The sequence below is a fragment of the Carassius carassius genome, chromosome 14 (genome assembly GCF_963082965.1).
Source record: "Carassius carassius chromosome 14, fCarCar2.1, whole genome shotgun sequence".
In the NCBI taxonomy this organism is placed as follows: domain Eukaryota; kingdom Metazoa; phylum Chordata; class Actinopteri; order Cypriniformes; family Cyprinidae; genus Carassius; species Carassius carassius.
Genome location: NC_081768.1, coordinates 2,500,583 through 2,523,735, shown reverse-complemented (window position 1 = coordinate 2,523,735; position 23,153 = coordinate 2,500,583). Strand labels below are relative to the sequence as shown.

Below are 23,153 nucleotides of genomic sequence, written 5' to 3'. Positions count from 1 at the left end.
ATTGTTTCTACACTAATTTTATTTTCTTTTTTTTTTCAGTGTACACTTTGGGAGTTATTTCAGGGTCAAAAAAATGTTTATGATATTATTTATAAAATTTAGAATTATTAATGTATTGATTCAGCTTTTATTTGTATTTTTTGTTTTCACTTAATGTTTTAATAATTTAAGTGATTTTTTTATTAGTGTTTTTATAATTGTTTTTAATATAATTTATTTTAGCTATTTTTAATTTACTTCGTTTTAGCTATTTTAGTACTTCAGCGTATTTATTTTATTGAGGTGTTGATAAAAAAATTCATTTTAAAGTCATTTTGAATTAGACTGTGCCATAAATTGTAAAGTTGTATTGTAAAGTTATTATTGTTATTAATATTATTATATTTTGAAATATTCAATTTTATAATTTTATGACTACATATTACAATAGTTTAGTTATTTTAGTTTTTTAATTAATAATTTTTAATAATAACATGAATAAATTATTACTTAAAATATGAACAGTTAAATAATAAATATTATAAATGATATAAAAAGATAAATTCTATTATCTTCTATTTAGAAATTCTGCAGCAAAATACTACAGTAGTTTTCAGTTGTTGTTTTTTTTTAACAATAGCAATAATAATTAATTAAATAAATATAAAGTATAATAATACCATACAATGTTATTATTTTAGTTATTAAAAAATATTTTTTATTAATTTATGACTAAAAATAATAATAATAATAACTATTATTATTTTTAAAATATTTAATCATTTAGTTTTTTGCATTAGGAATAACCACAAAAAGTTGAAGCCGTCCTAATTAAAAAAAAAAAAAATTAATCACATTTGAAATGCCTTTTTTTTTTTAATTTCTTGAAATTTTTAAGGGCCTGAGTGGCACACTGCTGCTAGTTTGAGTGTCAGCTTGTGGTGTATTATTCTTTTATTATTGTAAATGTTAATTATTTATTTATTGCTATATAGAGATATAATCAGAAAGCGTTGGGACAATCAAGCAGCTCAAGCAGGATTTTTCCTCCTCTCATCTTCAGTGTTTTCTGCTCCTTCAAGGCTCTGACCTGCTCCTCTGAAGCAGAAATAGCAGTGTTTATGAAACCGGAGATGCAGGGTCTGCTTACAAAGTGAGGAATTGAATAATCGTCATCCGAATCACCTCAAGGTTAAAACAACGGCTCTTGAATCTGATTGAAAGCAGAGTGCGAACTTGAGCGAGGTGTGAACTTCTTGTGTGTTTGTTCTGAGTTCTTGAGCTCTTTGTTGAACCTGAATGAACACAACTAAACGTCGATGGATAAAGAACACAAATTTTAGCTTGAAAAGGAAAGTCTCTGAAGAGGTTCATTACCTCATTTTGGCATTTGGCCATTTATTATATCTGAAAGCCGTTTAGTGTGTTATTTTAACTCTTCTTGCCAGCCACTTGTTATTGCAATCTTTACTATTAGTTGCTATTATATTGCCAAGCATTAAACTTTGCTACATAACTTGCAGTTTGTGCTGTTCACATGCATGCTTATTGAAGAGAGCTTGCTATTGCTTACATTTAATTAAAAAAAAGTTACTTTCCCAGTGCAGCTTTTGTACCATTTTTTCTGAGAGTTTGAGTTATGCATGTACAGTAATACTAATAATATATATATTTTTAATATTGAGATTTCATGCTTTTTTCTTATTCTTTTGCACTATTAGAAACATTTGAGGGTGTTCGATTTCAGAAATAAATGAAGTTTGAGTGTTAATATTTGACTTCTTCACACTATATTAAGAGTTGTTGTGTTGTGAGGGTTTAATCTCAGGTTAGGTTTGGTGAAGCAGCTGGCTGAAACCCTCTGCGGTGTCCTGACTTTGCAGCACAGCTCTCCTGTCAGATCCGGTTTGGAGGAGGAGGAGGAAGAGGTTTGGGGTGACCCCTGTGCTCAAGAGAATCGCATTCAGCGCTCTCTGTCCTGCATATCTCACATCTTTAATGCACTCAAATGTACAATGCATAAGAAATACTATAGTATTTTTGTGCTTTTTTTTTAAATACTCAAATTAAATAGGTATGAGCTCAAACCGCCACAAATATATATATGTGTATAACCTTAGAAAATCACCAATCTTAACAACAACTGCAATGATAAAAGCTATTATTATTATTATTATTATTATTATTATGCCCATGCACAACTTGCATGCTATGATGGCACAATGTCTACAGTGGGATACGGAAATAATTGTGTGGAAAAAGGTAAAGTAAAAGATTTATAGTAAAAATAAAAAATGAAAGTTTGTGTCCATGCACAACTACAACTTGTTTTTATGATGCCTGTGATGTGATTTATTATAAATAAGAATAAAAAGAAAAATAAATAGCTATAAAATCGCTGCTATAAAATCTATTTGTACAAATAAGAAAAAAATATTAATACTAAAAATTAAAGTTAATAATAAAAAAATAAAAAAAGTCAAATAAAATTTCACAAGTGCCACAATATATACGATGTGATTTATTATAAATAATTGTGTGGAAATAAGGTTAAGTAGAAGGTTAATTGTAAAAATCACAATTTAAAATAAACCCCAAATTTTTGTAATAAAAGTTATGTCCATGCACAACTTTCTGCTATAAGGCCACAATATCTACAGTTAATTTATTATAAATAATTGTGTTGGAATATGAAAAAGTTTAAGAGTAAAGATTTAAAATCTAAAATAAACCAGAGAAAAAAAATAAATAAAAGTTGTGCCTATTCACAACTCACTGCTACAATGCCACAATATCTGTGATGTGATTTATAATAAATAGTTTAATGGAAATAAGGTTAAGTAAGCAGATTAAACTGATGAACAGGAATGAAATTAAAAATAAAACTAAAGATAACTTTAGCAATGGCAAAATAAGGTTAAACATGCTCATATCAAACGGTGTGCTCCTAATATTTATCATCTGAAGTAGATGACAGAGGCGTATCATTTTAAAGATGGCTGCCAGCAGCGGGTTCATTAATACTCCCGCAGCCTCTAATCAGGCCACCATGTCAAAAGATTATTTTAAGACCTGGCGAAACGGCACCAAAGACACAAAACCAGCCCAGCCAGCGACATAAAATGAGTTCATCACCATAATTAGTCTCACAGAATCCCCCCCCCCCCCCCCTCCATCTCCCCAATTTCATTTATTTGGCCTTGGAGGTTGACCAAAGATAATGACTGCTCGAGCTCGTTAAAGACCTCTGTGTGTGTGTGTGTGTGTGTGTGTGTGTCAGACCTCCCATCATTAGCTTTCTTCGCACACACAGAAGGCCCAGTCAGAAAACGAACCCTGCACAGGTCAGAGGTCATAGGGATGATGTATTTTTGCTGACCGTGAAGCTGTGCTGCAATCAGGGGCCCCAGTAGAGGAAGACACGATGGAGAGCATTTATCATTGTCTGTGTTCTAGATAGAGACCACCATGATGTCTAGTTTGTGTATGTGGCAGATGTTTATTTTGTGTTTGAGTTTACACTTTCCAGAGACTTTCTGTTCTACTCTTTCTGTTTCTCTGTGTTTGAACGAGCCTCTAAAGGTCTGAACTGATGAAGACACGTCTTGCTTAAAAAAAACAACAACTTTCTGTTCTTTTTAATATTTTGCCCATTTAATAATGCAATCATTTTTGTGCAATACTAGTAAAAATGAGTTATGCATATATATATATATATATATATATATATAATTGAAAAACAAGTTCATAAACATCTCAATATTGTCTCAATATTTATATATATTCAGCAGCCAAAATTAAATATTTAATTGTGCATGCTCTTTTCTTCTGTCTTTACATTTCTATCTTTTAAAAACATTATGAATATAAACAAAGATGAATATAAATCTTTCACACTATACATTTTATTACCGTATTTTCCGGACTATAAGTCGCACTTTTTTTCATAGTTTGGCTGGTCCTGCGACTTATAGTCAGGTGCAACTTATCAAAATTAATTTGACATGAACCAAGAAAAATGAACCAAGAGAAATGAACTAAAAAAGAACCAATAGAAAACATTACCATCTCCAGCCGCCAGAGGGCGCTCTATGCTGCTCTGCCCTCTCGAGGGGACGGTAATGTTTCTCTTGGTTCTTGGTTCTAAATAAATGCGACTTATAGTCCAGTGTGACTTATATATGTTTTTTTCCTCATCATGACGTATTTTTGGACTGATGCGACTTATACTCAGGTGCGACTTATAGTCCGAAAAATACGGTACCTTGTAATGATAGAAAAAATTGTTGTTAATAATGAACACTTAGCCTATCTATTTATTTATGTTCAGTATTAAAATATAATAGATTTTATGTCAGTCATTAAAAAATTAACAGCTTATTGTTAAAAATAAACACATTCATTCATTATTTTTTGTTCAATATTAAAATATAACTTTTAGTGTAAGCTATTAAAATAGTTAAAGGGGTGGTTGATTGCGTTTTCACTCTTTTTAACATTAGTGTGTAATGTTGCTGTTTGAGCATAAACAATATCTGTGATGTTAAGGAGCTGAAAGTTCAAAGATTGTTTTATAATTCTGGCTGTTAAATGCCTACAAAAATGGCGGGTAGGGACTACAATGAGCTACTTCCCGGGTTTGTGATGTCACAAACCCAGATAAACCCCGCCCCTGGAAAAATGCAGCAAAGGGGGCGGAGCCGTGTTGTGCTGCTTTAAAGAAAAGGAAGAGAAAACTAGGTGTACATTTAGCAGACGCTTTTATCGAAAGCGTCTTACATTGCATTCAGGCTAACAATTTTTTTCTCCTAACATGTGTTCCCTGGGATCCCCAACCTTGCGCTTGCTAACGCAATGCTCTACCACTTGAGCTACAGGAAGACATAAGAATCGCGATTCTGTGTTTTAACAATTCTAACGGATTCACAGATTTATAAATCAATGTTTTAAAGCAGCAGTAATTAATACTGTTCCTCCCAGTTCTGCCTCTCTCTCTCTCTCTCTCTCTCTCTCTCTCTCTCTCATTCAGATCATCAGCTCAGCTCCAACATACATGAATTGCTTGCAGTGTTTTTCCTTTTTAGGTTTCTTAGTATATAAACATCTGCTAAATGACTAAAATTAAAAGGAGAAAGTGTTTTAACTATTCTGCCTTCACAAAAAGCCTTTGGAAGTCGTTGCCAGTTAGCATGTGGTTTGCTTGGATGAACTGCTGTGTTAAGACATCATTTGGATTTAGATGTTTAGATTTGTAAAGAGCTTTTGGTGAAGAATCTTCTTGGAATTCAGCAGTTTATTCTGAGTCTCATTACACTGAAGGAAACTCTTTTAGTTTACAGCTCAATAGTCACTGAGTGATTTAAGGACAGGGTTTTTCTCAGTGACCCTGCTGTGTGTGTGTGTGTGTGTGTGTGTTAATGATTGTGTCAATGTGAAAAGGATTACGTAAACGGAGCTCCTCTGTTTTGTCCTTGCTCATCCTTTTAGAAAAGCCTGTCTCATTTAATGAAGTTATTTCAGGAAGCAGTTTTGCTGCTACTGCATTTCAATGTGAAAACATTTAGTAAGGCTTCAGCACTGGGATCCAAAATCCTGCTCGCTCGTATCACTGTGAAGGACAGTCCGAGGGGAAGCAGTCTAGGAAAACTCTATTGCAAATAAACCAATGCAATTAGAAAATTACATTAGCTGATCTGATGTTAACATAGAAATTGCATGGTAGTTTTTATATTGTAAGTTTGCTTACAAAACTGTATTGTAGTATAAGCCTTTTTTTTAACATAGCCGAAAATTTCTTGTGTGGGTCAAAATTATAGATTTTTCTTTTATGCCAAAAATCATTAGGATATTAAGACCATGTTCCATGAAGATATTTTGTAAATATACACCAATGGAAAGCTTATTTATACAGCTTTCAGATGATGTATAAAGCTCAATTTTGAAAAATTTACATTTAAGACATTTAAGGTTTTGTGTTCCAGGGTCACATATGAAAATAAAACAATATTTTGACTCCTAAGGATAGTGTTGTATACTCTGTCACAATATTATTAATTTCTTTAATATAAAAAAATTCAAAAATTTCAAATATTTAAATAGTTAAATTATTATTTTTAATAAGAATAAAAAATATTGGGGTAAAAAGACTATCTTTTATCCAAAAACTACAGCCAGGGCTCCCTTATTAATGTCTTGGTTGTAATTTATGTATGTCAGCTGTTAATTTGGGCCAGACCTGTACTTAATTAATTCATAAGTTTTTGGATAAAAGGGTATTTTAATAATTTTTTCCAATACTTGCAGTTTATCTCAAAATTAGCTTGTTACTAATCAAAATCCTTTAACCAACTCTTGCAATATTGCTAATGTCTTTATAATGAAATTGAAGTATGCAGCATTGACCTATATATCCAGTGTTTAGTGTATATTTGTAATAACTATATTAAGTGTTAAAACAACAGCATATAAATTACAGCTAATCTTGTTGTGGCCCACATTGCCCCACCAGATGTTGTTTGTCCTGCAAATATAAGCTACATCAGAAATTGAATCATGGGATAGGGCCAATGTAGTGAAGATGGGATGTTTTGTCGCTTGTTCCTGTTTTTAGGAGTAGTGAAATGGAATGAAGATTAGTGGTTCTGTTGAGAAAAAGGGTCACAGAGTTTACATTTGTAGGATTTATAGCAATTTTTTTGTGGGCTGATAGCAATATCAGGTCATGCTACATGATTCTGAATAGAAAATATATAAAGTTGCATGAATGTTGCTCCCGTGTAATACACATGAACAAGAAAAACCCATTTAGGTCATCAGTGGCATCTTCCCAACTCACATGCGTTGAGCTGTACAGCTGAACAAAAAGTGAAGTTCAAATGCTGGAGTCCCCACTGGGAACCTTGTCTATACATGTGTATATATATATATGCTATATGAATTTATAGTTGTGCATGTAATATATGCATTGCAATTCGTGGCCACAGTACTCTGTGGGAGCGAATAAATGTGGCATGAAATTAAAGACATTTTGCTGTGTTCTCTTTGCCTAATGCATAATCCAGTTTGAAAACCACTGAACGTTCCCTTCAGTTTAATAAGACTGATTTGAACCCCTACTTGGCCAATAAAAGTTAGCAACAGAAATAGGCATTTATATTTCTGAAAGATGTCTTTGTGAGAAGACCTTCTTGAAGGAGTCATCAGGCATGTTGTGCGGTACACACCCTGCCACTTATCTAACAGTCTTACATTGTTCAGTGGTCATAAGGAGGTTGTGAGAAAGTCATCCCACTGTTCTATCTGGAATCCTGGAAGAGTATCCAAATAAATATATTCTGCCGTTCTCTGCTGCGAGATGCATTAATGCGCTTTTTTTTTCTCCTTGCTCCCAACAGATCGCTCTCCTCCAGCTGTCGTCCTAAATTAGCTGAGCTCTGTGAAAGGAGAGCCTTTTCAACTGACCCCTTCTGCTCCTTGAAGCTCCAGCCGTCCGTGACACCCAAATGCTGCCTGTCTTTCATCAAACTGGTCACTCCTGGAGAAAAATGGACTTGGAGTGAAGGGCGGCCCTTTATGTGGGCTGACTCCCTCTAGGACTACTCTGAAACTAGTTGAGATTCAAATGGGTGAGCTATGACAATGTAACCAATAAGGGGACTTGAGTTCTCGTTTCCCAAGCAGCTGCAAGCAGGATATGAGCTTGAGCCGTGGGTATCGGTGATAAAACAAACCTTCCATTGCTTGAGGCCTCCTCTGACGTCATGCAGCCATCTGAGGAATTATTTAGCAAAAAGCTGAAAGCGTTGAATGGAAGTATGGGACATCCGGCAGGCAACACGCAGGGGAAGCTAGATGGGGGTGGCAAGACGAATGGAACCCCTGCTATGCCTAAAATGGGGGTGCGGGCCAGGGTGACAGACTGGCCCCCAAATAAAGATGGTTGGGTACCCAACTACGAGACTGTCATCACGGCCTTTCAGAACGGACAGCCTGACCAAAGTGTGCAGATCACGGATTTGGGCGGAGCTCCTTTGGAGCCTGATTATTCGGATACAAAATATTCCCTGAGTGACCTTTTAAGTCGATCCCCTTTGAAGGGACTCCATCCCATTCGCCAACGGAGTAACAGTGACGTGACCATCAGCGACATTGATGCAGAGGACATAATGGACCAGAATGCTGTCAACCCCAACACAGGTGCCTCGTTGCATCGGGAGTATGGCAGCACATCTTCAATTGACCGCCAGGGTCTTGGAAACGATGGGTTCTTTACTATGTTGCGAGGATATCGAATTGACAACTTGGACCATCGCAGCGCTCCACCTGCTGGGTTCCCAGAGCTCCTTCGCTACGACACAACACTCTCCCCAAGCTTGCAGACCGCTGCACAAATAGCCCGAGGCGAGATCGTCCACATATCCGGCTACGACTACGTGGACAGCTCCCTCCTCTACAGCCGAGAAAGAGAGAAGTCCTTCATGCGTCGTCTCAAGTCCGAATCATCCGAAACATCGCTGTTCAGGAAACTGAGGACTATTAAGAGTGAGAATGACGGTCTGCGGCTCTCCACCGAGCAAGATGACCGACGGCCGCTCAGCTTCCAGAAGTGCTTCGCTCACTATGACGTCCAGAGCATCCTCTTTAACATCAGTGAAGCGGTGGCCAATCGCGTAAGCCTCAGCCAGAGGAAGAACACCACCACTGGAGCTTCTGCCGCCTCCCAGTACCAAGTCCCAGGAGTTGGACAAGTGGCTGGGAATACAACTGGACCTGCATCATTGTTTGAATCACCGCTTGGAAGTCGGGAAGACCTCAATCCCAAGGAGAATCTGGATGCGGATGAGGGGGATGGGAAGAGCAATGGATTGGTGCTGAGTTGCCCGCATTTTCGCAATGAGATTGGTGGAGAAGGGGAGAGGAGGATATCTCTATCCAGGGCCAACAACGCCACCTACAGCGCTGGAGGAGAAAACTGCTCATTCGAGTCCTCCTTGAGCTCTCACTGTACTAATGCTGGCGTGTCTGTACTGGAGGTGCCACGAGAAAGCCAGCCAATCCACCGTGAAAAAGTCAAGCGGTACATCATCGAGCACATCGACCTCGGAGCATATTATTATCACAAATTCTTCTATGGGAGAGGTAAGCCTTGTCTTTTGCATGAAAAACAAAGCTGATTCTTGTTTGTTAAACTCAACATGAAAACTAAATTGACCTTTCATTCCTGGTTCTATTCAGAATGATTCGTCAGTGTATGTTATTCAACATTTTTATTGTTTATAATCTTGCTATGCCTCTGAAACATAATTTCTATTTAGGTGATGTCACAAAGGTTATTTTTGTGTTTTTGTAACTCTGGCATGGACAAGTATTTTGTGGCTTATATGCATTTGTAGGAGTTTCCCTTTCAGATCAACCGCAGAACTTTCAACTCCCATCTGTGGTTTTATGGGATTGTGATCTCATGCTAATTTCCCCTGTTTAGTAAATCTGGCCCTAAATGTTTTCATAGGTTTGTATCTTCAATGTACCAATGCTCCAAACCTGTATGAGTTTCTTTCTTCTGTTGAGCACAAAAGAAGATTTGCCACCTGTGCTGGCAAAATGTGTCACAATGAGTGAACTTTCAAAAATTAGTCCTTTTATCTCCATAAAACAAAACAAAAAAACATTCAAAATGATGTAAGATTTGTTGGAAATGACCAGAAAATGACTGGGCTAGTCTTCTGAATCTTCCAAAGCAAATCCACATAGCAACGTTGTTGCAATCTTTTTTTTCGACGACTTTTCTTAATAATATTACTATATTAATAATCACAATATAAAAAATAGAACAAAGAACAAAAAATGCAAACAAACAGTTAAAATAGTGCAAATTCAAATAGTGCATTCATCTTACATCTAAACAAAAGTATTTAAGTAAGACAACATATAGGCTTATCAAAAGAATCACTTTAGTGTATTCATTCAAAATTAATTGATTATTAATACAAAAGCAGTGAGCAGCAAGTGATTCCCACTTTTCTTGTAATGAGACAGACATCCTATATAAGACCTGCTGTAATGCAAGGATCTAATATAATATTACATATAAGATATTTTTCCCCAACAGTTCCCCAGACGTTCACTTAAGACGCAATAGATTATTTTTGCAGGAATACTCACCAAGACAGATATTTTGAAACACTGTGTAAATGTGTATATTGGAATTGCACGCTGTCTGTGAGATGTGTCTTTATGCGCACGTTACGAATGTGTCAGTCAGCACGATCATTTTGCTTACATCAGCATGGGTTTGAACATCACACTTCACTAGTTCAGCCATCGAGAATTTGCTATGAATATTCACAAAGCCTCAATGCATCGACTTCAATGGTATGGAAAATAATTCTATGGAAGTCAATGGCTACCATTGGCAGTTTGATTACCAACATCCTTCAAATGATCTTCTTCTTTTTTGTTAAATGACAGAATTTCCATTTTTGGGGCGGGGCTAACTTAGCAAAATGTCTACAAAGTACTATTCATTCTATTCATTTTTAAAAAAATATTTTTGCTGTGTGAAGTATTCTCTCCTTTGGATGTCAGGCTGATGATTTAGGGACCGTAGGTTTTAAGAAGTATGGCGTTTGTTACACTTTTTGAAAGCAGAAACACTTGTGCCAAGAATTGAGGTGTGAGAATGTTCTCCTGTCTTTGGCCTGTGATTTGTCATGTGAGAATAGACAGGGTGAGGTGCAGCTGTTTCCCTCCAAGGAGCCGAGAGAGGCGAGACGGGACCCTCTCCTGTCACCACAGTCCCACCCTTCTTCATTAAAACACCTCAGCGTGTCTGGGAATGGAATAAGCAAATTATACCTCAACTTATTTTGCACAATGTCGTCCGTGTTTAACTGAGAAGGTGTCCGTGTCTGTCAGACTGCTTTTTTATTGCATGTCTGCACATCTGCATAGACAGGATTGTGTTACCCATTCCTAAGCTCTGGAAAACAGCTGCTCCACCTTTTGCCATGCAGAAGTTCATTTCTTTCCTTTGACTGCGCTGAATAATGAGCCGCAGCCTGTGGGTGAAAGCTGTGATTGTGTCCCGCACGTTCACGGGCTTTCCAGCCATAGCGAATGAGCCAATTACAGCTCAGCTCAAATGACAATAAATCATGTTAGCCAGCTCATTCTGTTGGGAAAGAGATAATCATCCACCGTGCCAAGTTGCCAAAGACCTATCAAGCAGAAGAGCTCAATTTCCTTTACTTGTGTAAGGATTTATTTTACCCTGATTAGTCTTGTGCATTTAACTTTATTTTAAGTGTTGTTTAAAGAGGAAAGGAGTTTTGACATAAAAATCGAAATTTGACACATTTGGCCATGTGAACTAGATATTAATTTATTTAGTTATTCTTAGGTTACTGTTGTATGTAATGCAGCTTTGTTAATACCTAGCTCATAGTTAATTTAATGCTGTTTATGCAGTGAAGAATAACTTAAATAATGGAAGATTTAAATAGGAACTTTATTGCTTTTTTTTATTACAAATCATTTGTAATTGATTGCATAACTTTAAACTGAATGCAAAACTTAAATGTATAAAAATGTTACGCATAACTTCAAATTCAAATAAATAAAATGCATAGCTTTAAACTGGATTAAATTGAGTACATAACTTCAACACAACTTTAAATTAAATAAAATTGAAGTCATAACTTGAATGCATTGCTTCAAATTTAATTTAACTGAAAGCAAAACTTAAATGCATAAATCCAATTCTAATAAGTTCAATTCATAACTTGTCTTGAATGCATACATTTGATTAAATGGAATGCATAACTTACTCTTAAGATAAATGTTGGCTTTAAATGATTAAATACAGAAACTGATTTAATTTTGACAGTCTGACATTCTCGACTTCAAACAGTCAGAGTCCATTTAACCTTTCAGAGCTGATCATCACCCCGTCATCGTCTCTAGAGGGATGTGAAAAGGACAGAGCTGTCAACATGTCTCTCCCAAGAGCCACTATCCTCTTTCACACTTTACTCTCCGTGATGCTTTTATCACCTAGGGAGAAGCATTGATTCCGTTAACTTTCTCTCCTGTTTTCCCCTGTTCGTGACCAAGATGCTGCATGATCGGGGATGCAAGCTGTGACATGCTCACTGAACGTCTGCATTAATGCATGAATGTTATTAATACCTCATATTGGTAAGAATCATGGCTCAGCTCAATGCTTCCCGTTGGCGACAGAATCTGATGTGTCATAGTTGCATTTCAAATGATTTTCAGCTCAAGAAACATTTCTGCTCATTATATCAGTGTTGAAAACAGTTCATATTTCTATAGAAACCAAAAAAAAAAAAAAAAAGTTTAAGGATTTTTTTTAATGAAAAGAAAGTTCGAAAGAAGAGCATTTACAGTAATTGAAATCTTTTGTAACTTCATAAATGTCATTTATGCATCCTTGAATGCTTCCTTGATGAATAAAAATATACATTTCTTACTGAGCCCAAACTGTAAACGTAATATACTCTATGTAAAAAAGGAAATAATTCAGTACTACAATATATGAAAGTACTGGTATCCTCACAAATCCAGCTCGACTAAGTTGGTCTACCTTGTGAAAACCAGAGGATGGTTGTAACTGTAATTTTTTCCAACAGGGTTCTGATAAAGTGGATTTTAGAGGGCAGTAGTCGTGTTTTTTAACTCGAGATGAGATGTTGCTAATTTTGTTTGTTGTCCCATATTTTAAAGGGTACATAACATACACAGTTTCACGTAATCTCAAGTTAATCTTGAGTACCTATAGAGTAGTACTGCACCCTTCATATATCCAAAAAATCTTTAGTTTTATCATATTTGTAAAAGAAAAGTACAGCTTTCCGATTCTCTCCGGAAAAAGCCGAGCTCCTGGAGGCGTGCGGTGGGCGGAGCTATAATACTGATGTTTTGTGTAGTTTCCATTAACATATATTCACTTACATATTATGCAGTTGTACTCAAATGAATGGGGTCTTTTATCACAGGGATGGCTCCATGTTTTAATAGCAAACCATGTGCAAATCCAGCGTCAACATGGGTCTCGTTTCTAAAACATTCATCACTCAAATGACCAGAACACACAAACGCACTTGATACACTCCGTTACTGCCCCGGAAAAACAAAATGCATCCACTGTTCAAGTAACGCTGGGTTCTTGGGGAAGCTGAACACGGTAAACTCTCCCTCATAAACAAAAATGCACTTATTTGGAGACATTCTCGAATAAATCTTATGCAGCGCTGCGGATGATTTTGAAGCGTGTTGATGTGTGCGGTCTCGCTCTCCTCTGGTCAATGTGTGTGTGCGCTAGCGCGCTTTTCCGGGAGAAATGCTCATATAAGGACTTCCGTTCTCGATCGAAAAAGAAAAACATCTCGGTTACGTATGTAACCTTGGTTCCCTGAATAGGGAACGAGATGCTGCGGTGACGTCACCACGTATGGGAACACCTTCGGTGTGACGAATGTCTGAAGCCCTATACCATCCCGCCAATCTTATTGGCCAAATAGCGCGTGGCACCGCCCAGCATGCGTAAGCATATATATACCTGGTGCCGCGCGCCATTTACCTCAGATTTCATGACGAAGAAGAAAGCTATCAAGGTACGGCACGGCCAGAACCGCAGCATCTCGTTCCCTATTCAGGGAACCAAGGTTACATACGTAACCGAGATGTTCCCTTTCATAGGTCACTTCGATGCTGCGGTGACGTCACCACGTATGGGAACGCTATACCATCACGCCTGACGTACCTGATAGCTTGGATCCAAGGAAGCATCTGGTCAAGCGGAGAGAACCCGGGAGCCAGAAGCCATCCTCACATCCAGACTGTAAGACCTGATAAAAGTGCTCGGTGAGGACCAGCCTGCCGCAGCACAGATATCATCCATAGAAGATCCACTGAGAAAGGCTTGAGAAGAAGCCACTGCTCTCGTGGAATGACCTTTTACTCCTAAGGGCGAAGCGAGCCCGCGCGCCTCATAGGCCAAGGAAATAGCCTGCACCAGCCAATGGGACATGCACTGTTTCGTAACTGCATGGCCTTATTCTTATGTCCAAAACAGACAAACAGCTGGTCAGACTCACGCCATGGGGCAGTACGATCCACATAAGTCTTTAACGCTCTCACAGGGCAAAGACTTAGATCCCCAGACTCCGCCGCAGCAGGAGAAAAAGCCTCCAGGACCACCTGCTGAAAGCGAAAGGGATAGATGCAACCTAGGGACATAATTAGGCCTTGGTCGCAACAACACTTCCACAGAGTCTGTGCTGTAAAAGTCAGGATTTATCCGGAACAATTCCAAGGGCTCAAACAGATGCCCTGATAAACCATGCAACACAATGGAAAAACCCATGAAGGGACCCGCACGGGGTGGAAAGGCCTCAGCCGTCGCGCACCCTGTATGAAGGAGAAACAGTGGATGACGGCCCACTGAGGCACCATTTATATATTCGTGGTAAGCTGAATGGCTGCCACGTAAACCTTAGGGTAGCTGGTGTCACTCCATCCAAAAAACGTTCCTGAAGGAACTCCAGTACTGACGCCACTGGGCAGTAAACTGGATCCATATTATGAGTTTCACACCAGGCCGTAAACAGTCTCCACTTGAAAGCATATAAGCGTCTCGTAGAAGCTGCTCTAGAATTCAGTATAGTCTCTGTAGTTTCAGCAGAAAGACCGGGACATATGAACTCACTCTGCTCAGAGGCCACGCCCGCAGATTCCATAGATCTGGCCTCGGGTGCCAAATCAGTCCCTGTGCTTGTGATAATAAATCCTGTCTGAGGGGAATCTCCCATGGAGAGCCCGCTAACAGATTGATCAGATCCACAAACCACGGCTGTGTGTGTGCCACCGCGGAGCCACCAGCAGCAGCTGTTCCACCCTGTCCACCCGTATTCTGCGTAATATCGCCGAAATCAGACAGATTGGGGGAAAACGCATACAAACTGGTCCTGGGCCAGTTGTGGGCTAATGCATCTAAGCCCAGGGGTGCTGGAGGGCATAGGGAGAACCAAAGCGGGTAATGCGCAGTCGTGTTTGACGCAAACAATTCCACTTCGCTTCCCCGAAAATCTGCCATAGGAGACTCACCGATTGGGGGTGCAATCCCCACTCCGCTTGCTCCAGAGTCTGCCTGGATAGCAAATTCGCTCCAAAGTCCAACGTCCGGGGACATGAACAGCTCGGATCGATAGAATTTAGTTCTGAACAAAGAACATGTTTCGCCAGCCTGCACAGGGGGCGAGAGAATAATCCTCTCTGATGATTCAGATGTGACACAACCGCTGTGTTGTCTGATCTGAGCAGCACATGACGGCTGATCAGCAGATTCGAGAAATACTGGAGAGCCAGAAAAACAGCCAGTAATTTCAACCTGTTTATGTGCCAACTCCCTTGACAAACAGCTCCCCAGTCGGTCAAAGACGCATCCGTCGTGACAGTCTCTCGGGAAGCGCAAATCCCCAGCCGGACTCCGGTCAGGAGAATTCAGTCAGGAGAATTCGGTTGACATACATATTTTTAAGCGACATCACACATCGCCGTGTCACCGGAATCGTCCGATGCGGAGACAACGGGGTGAAACATTCCATACGTAAGCCCAGGCTGTTAAATGATTCAGCACAAGATCCCCATGAGAGTGTGCTTGAGTCTGCGATTGCGCTAAACACCAGCTAATCGCCTAAAATAGTTCAAACACGAACGCCCTGGTGCCGCAACGGGGCCAGAGATCCATCCATGCATTTTGAGAAATACTGATACGCTTTGCTCTCTAAAGCGAATCTGAGGAACTTCCTGAGTGCAAGATTCAGATGGTGTAAACCCAGAATGGGTCGTAATCCGTCAGTGTTTTTTTTTTTTTTTACCACAAAATGACGGCTGTAAAAAACCCCGCCTCCATCTGAGAGGGGTGTACTTCCTCTATAGCCCCTTTGCTCAGCAGAGTTGACATCTCCTGTCGCAGCACCGCTATTTCCATCGGCTTCGCCACCGTGGAAAGAATTCTGCGGAAAGGAGGCGGGCCTTATTGAAACTGAATGGTGTATCCATGACAAATCGTGCGTAACACCCATAGAGAAATGTCGGGCAAGCGTTCACACACGGCCGAGACCATACTAGCGGTCTCAAAATTTCCGCTTCCTGCAACGCTGTCATACATGTTAAAATATCCGGGCACGAAAAGCTCGTGGCGTTCGTGCACAGGGGAAGTGTATGTATAAGAGCCGTTGCGTCTCGTTGTGTATAATCCTGAAACGTGTCCACGGCAGGAATTAGGCCAACAGATTGAACATCGGGCTTTGCCGCTAGCGAAAAACGGCGGCTGTGCGAGCCGTCATAAATGGATCGTCTGTGCAGGACCCTTGAATCGCCCCTCGAATTCTGAAAGCTGGATTGCGCAGAGTGTCTGAGGGCACGTTTGGCATTACAGCTCAATCCAATGCTGCTCGAAGCACCGTTTGCTGCGAGGCAAACAATGTAGAATGTGGGGACTGCAGTGAGAGGGTTAGATGTGCATAGCAATCCAACAGCACTCTCTGTTGGAGGGCACAGTCCCTGGCAAGCATTAAGGAAAACGCATGTGTCAAACTCGCTGCGTTTCGTTGTGTATAATCCTGAAGCGTATCCACGGCAGGATTTAATCCAACAAGATAAACATTGGGCCACGCTGCTAGCGAGAACGCGGCAGCTGTGTGAACCGTCATACACTGGCCATCTTTGCCAGCCTCCGCGCCGTCCCTCAAACTCTGAAGGCTGGATTGTGCAGAGTGTCTGAGGGGGCGCGCGAATGAGAGCTCAGTTCAATGACGCTCGAGGTGCCTTTGCTGCGAGACAGTCAATGTTAGAGAACATGAAGGAAAACGCATGCATCAAACTCGCTGCGTTTCGTTGTGTATAATCCTGAAGCGTATCCACGGCAGGATTTAATCCAACAAGATAAACATTGGGCCACGCTGCTAGCGAGAACGCGGCAGCTGTGCAAGCCGTCATACACTGGCCATCTTTGCCAGCCTCCGCGCCGTCCCTCAAACTCTGAAGGCTGGATTGTGCAGAGTGTCTGAGGGGGCGCGCGAATGATAGCTCCGTTCAATGACGCTCGAGGTGCCTTTGCTGCGAGACAGTCAATGTTAGAGAACATGAAGGAAACGCATGCATCAAACTCGCTGCGTTTCGTTGTGTATAATCCTGAAGCGTATCCACGGCAGGATTTAATCCAACAAGATGAACATCGGGCCACGCCGCTAGCGAGAACGCGGCGGCTGTGTGAACCGTCATACACTGGCCATCTTTGCCAGCCTCCGCGCCGTCCCTCAAACTCTGAAGACTGGATTGTGCAGAGTGTCTGAGGGGGCGCGCGAATGATAGCTCAGTTAAATGACGCTCGAGGAGCCTTTGCTGTGAGACAGTCAAATGTTAGAGTGTGGAAACTGCAGTGAGAGGCTTAGATGTGCATTAGCAGTCCAACAGCGCTCTCTGGAGGCGGGCACAGTCCTAAGCAAACATGAAGGAAAAACGCATGCGTCACATTCGCTGCGTTTTGTTGTGTATAATCCTGAATCGTATCCACGGCAGGATTTAATCCAACAAGATAAACATCGGGCCACGCCGCTAGCGAGAACGCGGTGGCTGTGTGAACCGTCATACGCTGGCCATCTTTGCCAGCCTCCGCGCCGTCCCTCAAACTCTGAAGACTGGATTGTGCAGAGTGTCTGAGGGGGCGCGCGAATGATAGCTCAGTTCAATGACGCTCGAGGTGCCCTTGCTGCGAGACAGTCAAAGTTAGAGTATGGGGACTGCAGTGAGAGGGTAGATGTGCATTAGCAGTCTAACAGCGCTCTCAGTGAAGGGCATAGTCCCTGGCATATTAACATGAAGAAAAGCGTGTGCGTCAACTCGCTGCGTTTCGTTGTATATAATCCTGAAGCGTATCCACGGCAGGATTCAATCCAACAAGATAACATCGGGCCAAGCCGCTAGCGAAAACGCGGCGGCTGTGTGAGCCGTAATCCACCATTTGAAGAGCAAAACTGTTGATTAACGCACTCGAGTGGGGGAGAGCGAGCACATGGAACTCCAGTGCATCACTGTATTCATATTCAAGCCGCACATATCGCCCCTAACCAACACCTCGTGCGGGGCCTCGGCGACCGCAGAAGCGAAACGGTGGGGGTTAGACGCGAGGCGACTTAAGAAATACACTCCAGAGCGCGGATACTTCCTAATGGCGTTAGTGCACAGGGGAAGTGTATGCATATTTTACTGTAGCCATAGGCTATCAAGGAGAGAACCTGTAGAGAGGCTGCAACGAACCTCTCATAAGTGCCTCCTCGTGATAACCCATCATACGGCTCCTACCTTTCGTTGACTCATCGCGTCCGCGGAGAGGAGTATACTGCTCGTAGATGATCGCTGAGAACGCGAGATAATAGGGCACAGAAGATTCGCTTCGTACTGAAGGAATGAAATCTGAGGTAAATGGCGCGCGGCACCAGGTATATATATGCTTACGCATGCTGGGCGGTGCCACGCGCTATTTGGCCAATAAGATTGGCGGGATGGTATAGGGCTTCAGACATTCGTCACACCGAAGGTGTTCCCATACGTGGTGACGTCACCGCAGCATCGAAGTGACCTATGAAAGGGAACAGCCGAAACTTGTACCAACCCGGAAGTAAGATTTTTGGCAGTGATTCTTCTAAATTATTTTTTAAAACTTTGGCCATGTTTATCATGAGAATCCATCTCTTTAACACTGTGAACAACTCTGAATACACGAAACACCATTGTACCCCCACTTTAATGGTTTTTTCATCTCAGTGACATGCTTTAGTACACTATTCATCATGTTGCATAATTTTGGCCTCATGTTTTCGACTTGATGTCGAAAAGCATGTTTGTCTCTAAAGGGGCTTACGAAAAAGAATATCAAGAAGAAAGAGGTTAAGCTTCGTCTGTAGCTGGTTTTATTTCTGTTGTTAATCTCTGATAGTGCATTGAAATCAGAGATTATGCTTCATGTATGACACTGATGTGTCTGTGAGACGTCAGTGCCATGTGGACATGACAGATGACTAGGACAATATTTTAACCTCAACTCTTCTCCAATATAATTTTTTTTATATATCATGAAGCCTATCAAGAGCATGTCATACCGGTATTTTATTTCAAAATAATTTATAAAGTATTTAACAATAAATTTCTATCAAATTAAATAATGTATTTTAAACATTCATTTGTTTGGAACAGATGATTATTTAATCATCGGTTGTCATTAAAATAATTAATGCAAAAATTTTAATTGTACAAAAATAAGCTTTTAGTTTAGTTTGTGTTTTGTTTTAATATCATAAAGCCTATTGTCACATTTTATTCTAAAATCGAAATATTTTAATAGTATTTAAATAAGTGAAATATTTTATAAGTAAATTTATAAATATTTAATATTAAGTTACTACCAATTAATTAAATTAAATTATTAATTTATTTATTTATCCTAAAATAAATTGTGTTTTTTTTTTGTATTATTAATATCATGAAGCCTATTTCAATCATGGCATATTTTATTCCAAAATCTAAAGAGAAAGTAATTTATCAAGTATTTACAGTTAAACTACTATCAAATTTACGTAATTTATTTTAAACGTTAGTTTGTTTGTAACATATGATCAATTTATTGTATTATTTGACTCTAAATAATATATAAACTATTTAAAAAACTGCTTGATTTTTGTTTCTGCTTGAAATCAGTTTGTTCTAAAATAATTGTAATTTTCTTTATGCAAAATATACTGTGCATTTATTTTTGTGGAGTGAAATATGACCTTGATTGACTTATTGAGATCCTTTAAGTTATATAAATTTAGTTTTTGTGGAGAAATGATTTCAGTAATTGATAAACAGGAATAATTTCTATTTCATTTGCCCATTTAATCATCAAAATATGAAGATGAATAGCTGTTTAATGTAAAGCATTACAGTGATGGACAAAATGATTAGAGCACTAGTATTTTCAGCATTTTAAGTCAGTTATTTCTATCTGACCTGTCAGATAAGCAGCTCTTGGCCCTCTTCCTGTCCGGGCCACTCAGGGAGGGTTTTCTTGTTAAGTGTTATCTGTCCTTCTAGAACCTGACCTCACATCTGTCCTGTCGTAACCCTCAGAGCACCAGAACTACTTCGGTGTGGATGAACACTTGGGTCCGGTGGCCATCAGCGTACGGAGAGAGAAGCTGGAGGACGGGAAAGACAAGGACACAGCGCAGTATAACTACCGCGTTACCTTCAGGACGAGTCAGGTACTAATAGAGCAATAAATATTGATAATTAATTGTGATTACATTTGATTCATTGATCGGCCTGTCATGTAATTAATTCGTTCTAAAATTAATCCAAATTGCAATAAAATTTGAAAAATGTGTTGTTTTAGCTGTTGTTCCACATTCAAATTAAAGTTTTTAATTAATACTCTCTAACTTACAAGCTATAAAAATATTTAAAATTATATTATTTATATAAAAAAAATATATGATAAAATAAAAATAAATGTATGAAAATATATCATCCTTAGGAGGTCGAATAGGAAGAAATCAGTTGCTCATAGCTGTATTTAATTAATTAGTTGATTTACTTTCTTACGGTGCTAAATTGTCAAAGTGCAAACATTTTAATGGTCCTAAAATAAACGTTATTTTTAAAACGATGTTCATTCATTCATTCATTTAGGATTCAGGATGGATCTTAAATTACATAAAAATGTATAGATATGAAAATCTTAATATACCTAAATTCTTTCTTTTTTTATGAGGTGAAATGTTTGTTTATTGTTTGGAAAAATGGTCTTAAATGTCATGAAAATAATGTCAAAATTCAAAAACAGTCATGATTGTAAAATATACTTCATTTTCTAAATATAAATGGTAAAATAATATTATAATTATTATATTAATACAAAAATATTAATTCATTTATTTAGGATGGATAATTATTAAAAATAATCATAACAGACCTAAAATGAGATTTCATTTTCTATGCAATATATATATATATATATGTATATACAGTACAGACCAAAAGATTGGACACACCTTCTCATTCAAAGAGTTTTCTTTATTTTCATGACTAGATGAATAGATGATATTGTCAGCATACGTTCTTCTCTCTTATCAAATGCATCATCACATTAAACCTCGGGCTTTGATCTTTAGCTTCTAATGGAACTCTTTCACAATGAAGCTGAATTATGAAGCCTAGACGCACCCATGAATCAAAATGTCAGAATGAGATTTAAAGAGATGCTAGTGCTTCAAATCAGCATTCAGCATAAAAGCCTTTTACTTTGTAAGTGAAAGTGCTGATAAAAGGGTTGAGACTCAATTACTTCCTTTCAGACAAGAGCGTGCTCTCAAATCTCCTGCAGGGAGGGGGAATTTCATTGCCAATGACTTAATATCCCAATGGATATATGTTTTTTTGTCATAGACTGACACTTGAGGTCAAACACTGGACTGATGTATTGACCAGACTGGTAAAATCTACTGCCTTGTCATGGGATTTTGATTATTTGAGGCAGGAAAATGTCTGTGCTGTGTAATGCATGTGATGTTTTATTCCTGTCCAGCGTACTAACATCTCTCTCTGTCCCTCAGTTAACTACCCTGCGCGGGGCGATTCTGGAGGATGCTGTGCCCTCCACAGCGAGGCACGGGACGGCCCGCGGTCTCCCGCTGAAGGAGGTGCTGGAGTACGTGGTTCCTGAGCTGAACATCCAGTGTCTCCGACTAGCCATCAGCTCACCCAGAGTCCCAGAGCAGCTCCTCAAACTGGACGAGCAGGGGGTGTGTATTAAAGAGCTCAAATCTGATTGGATGAGCTGTGCTTGATGCTGTTGTTAAAGGGGTCATATGATGCTTTTTTTTTTTAAGATCATTATTTTGTGTATTTGGGGTAACAGAATATGTTGAAGTGCTTTAATGTTCAAAAAACACATTATTTTTCAAATACTGTACATTATTGTAGTTCCTCTATGCCCCGCCTCTCTCAAACGCGTCGTTTTCTACAAAGTCCCTCCTCCTGACAAGAGCAGTCTGCTCTGATTGGCCAACTGACCCAGTGCATTGTGATTGGCCGAACACCACAAACACTCGTCGGAAATGTAACACCCCTTTCTATTATCACGAGCTTCATCTTTCAAAATAAAGGGAAAGATAGTTAATAATGTCTTTAGTTTTACCATCAGTTCAAGCGACGAGTGGTGTGACAGACACAGTGATGAAACTCTATGTGTTTGCAGTACACAAGACACGGACGGTGAAGACAGCGGTCTCCACTGTGTGACCATCTCTCTCTCTCTCTCTCTCACACACACACACACACACACTCGATGCGCAAAACTCTGCATTTGAACAGTCACTAGCAAGTACTTAAATTCATAGCAAAACATACTTCCAGTAGCTGATCCGGAAACACCAGATTGTCGTGGCTAAGTCAGAATGACCTCTTCTCCTAAGTTCACGAAACGGTCGTCAATAAAATGGGTTGCTGTTCTGTTGTAAGTAATCTTAAAGATTCCTAAATGCATCTACTTTCGTAAGGCCAAATAAAGTGCTTTTGTTTTCTCCTAGATACACACACATCTCTCTGACATGACTGCTTTAACACTAACTGTGTTACTGAAACAACGCCTTCTGTATTTGCGTGAACATTTGGCGGCATTACGCAAATATTTCCACACAGTGATGTAGACGTGTGGGGGCGTGTTTAAACGAGGTGTTTTAGGGGGCGTGATAAAGAACATCTCTTTAGGTTTGAGACTTTAGTCTTTGCATCTTCACAGATCGTCTTCATGCACCAAGAGCTTGTAACACTCCAAAGAGAAAGAAAAAATTAAATCACATATTATGCATTTTGGTTTTAGGTTTTAGGACAACTTTAATGAAACCTTTTGATCGACTTTAAATGTTGACTAGTGTATTAATATGTCTATAAAATAATAATAATAATTAATATAAAAAAAGAATCAATACAAATATTATTATTAGTAGTACTGTATTATTACTATTACTACTACTTCTAATATTATACTACAACTAAATAAAACTGTAACTACAATAAAAAAAAAAAAAAATATTGCTATTGTGATATTT

General features: G+C 39.1%; 1 protein-coding gene across 3 annotated transcripts in view; it reads left to right on the top strand.

Annotated features, from left to right (window-relative positions):
* The window catches only part of LOC132156710 (signal-induced proliferation-associated 1-like protein 2), a 138,461-nt gene that overhangs the window by 35,107 nt on the left and 80,201 nt on the right, over nucleotides 1-23,153 (top strand). For all 3 annotated transcript variants that reach the window (XM_059565681.1, XM_059565680.1, XM_059565682.1), the window contains exons 2-4: nucleotides 7,374-9,117; nucleotides 20,173-20,306; nucleotides 21,657-21,845. In XM_059565681.1, the coding sequence (XP_059421664.1) occupies nucleotides 7,740-9,117; nucleotides 20,173-20,306; nucleotides 21,657-21,845 (1,701 nt within the window). In that variant the 5' untranslated portion in view covers nucleotides 7,374-7,739. The remainder of the gene's footprint in view (nucleotides 1-7,373; nucleotides 9,118-20,172; nucleotides 20,307-21,656; nucleotides 21,846-23,153) is intronic.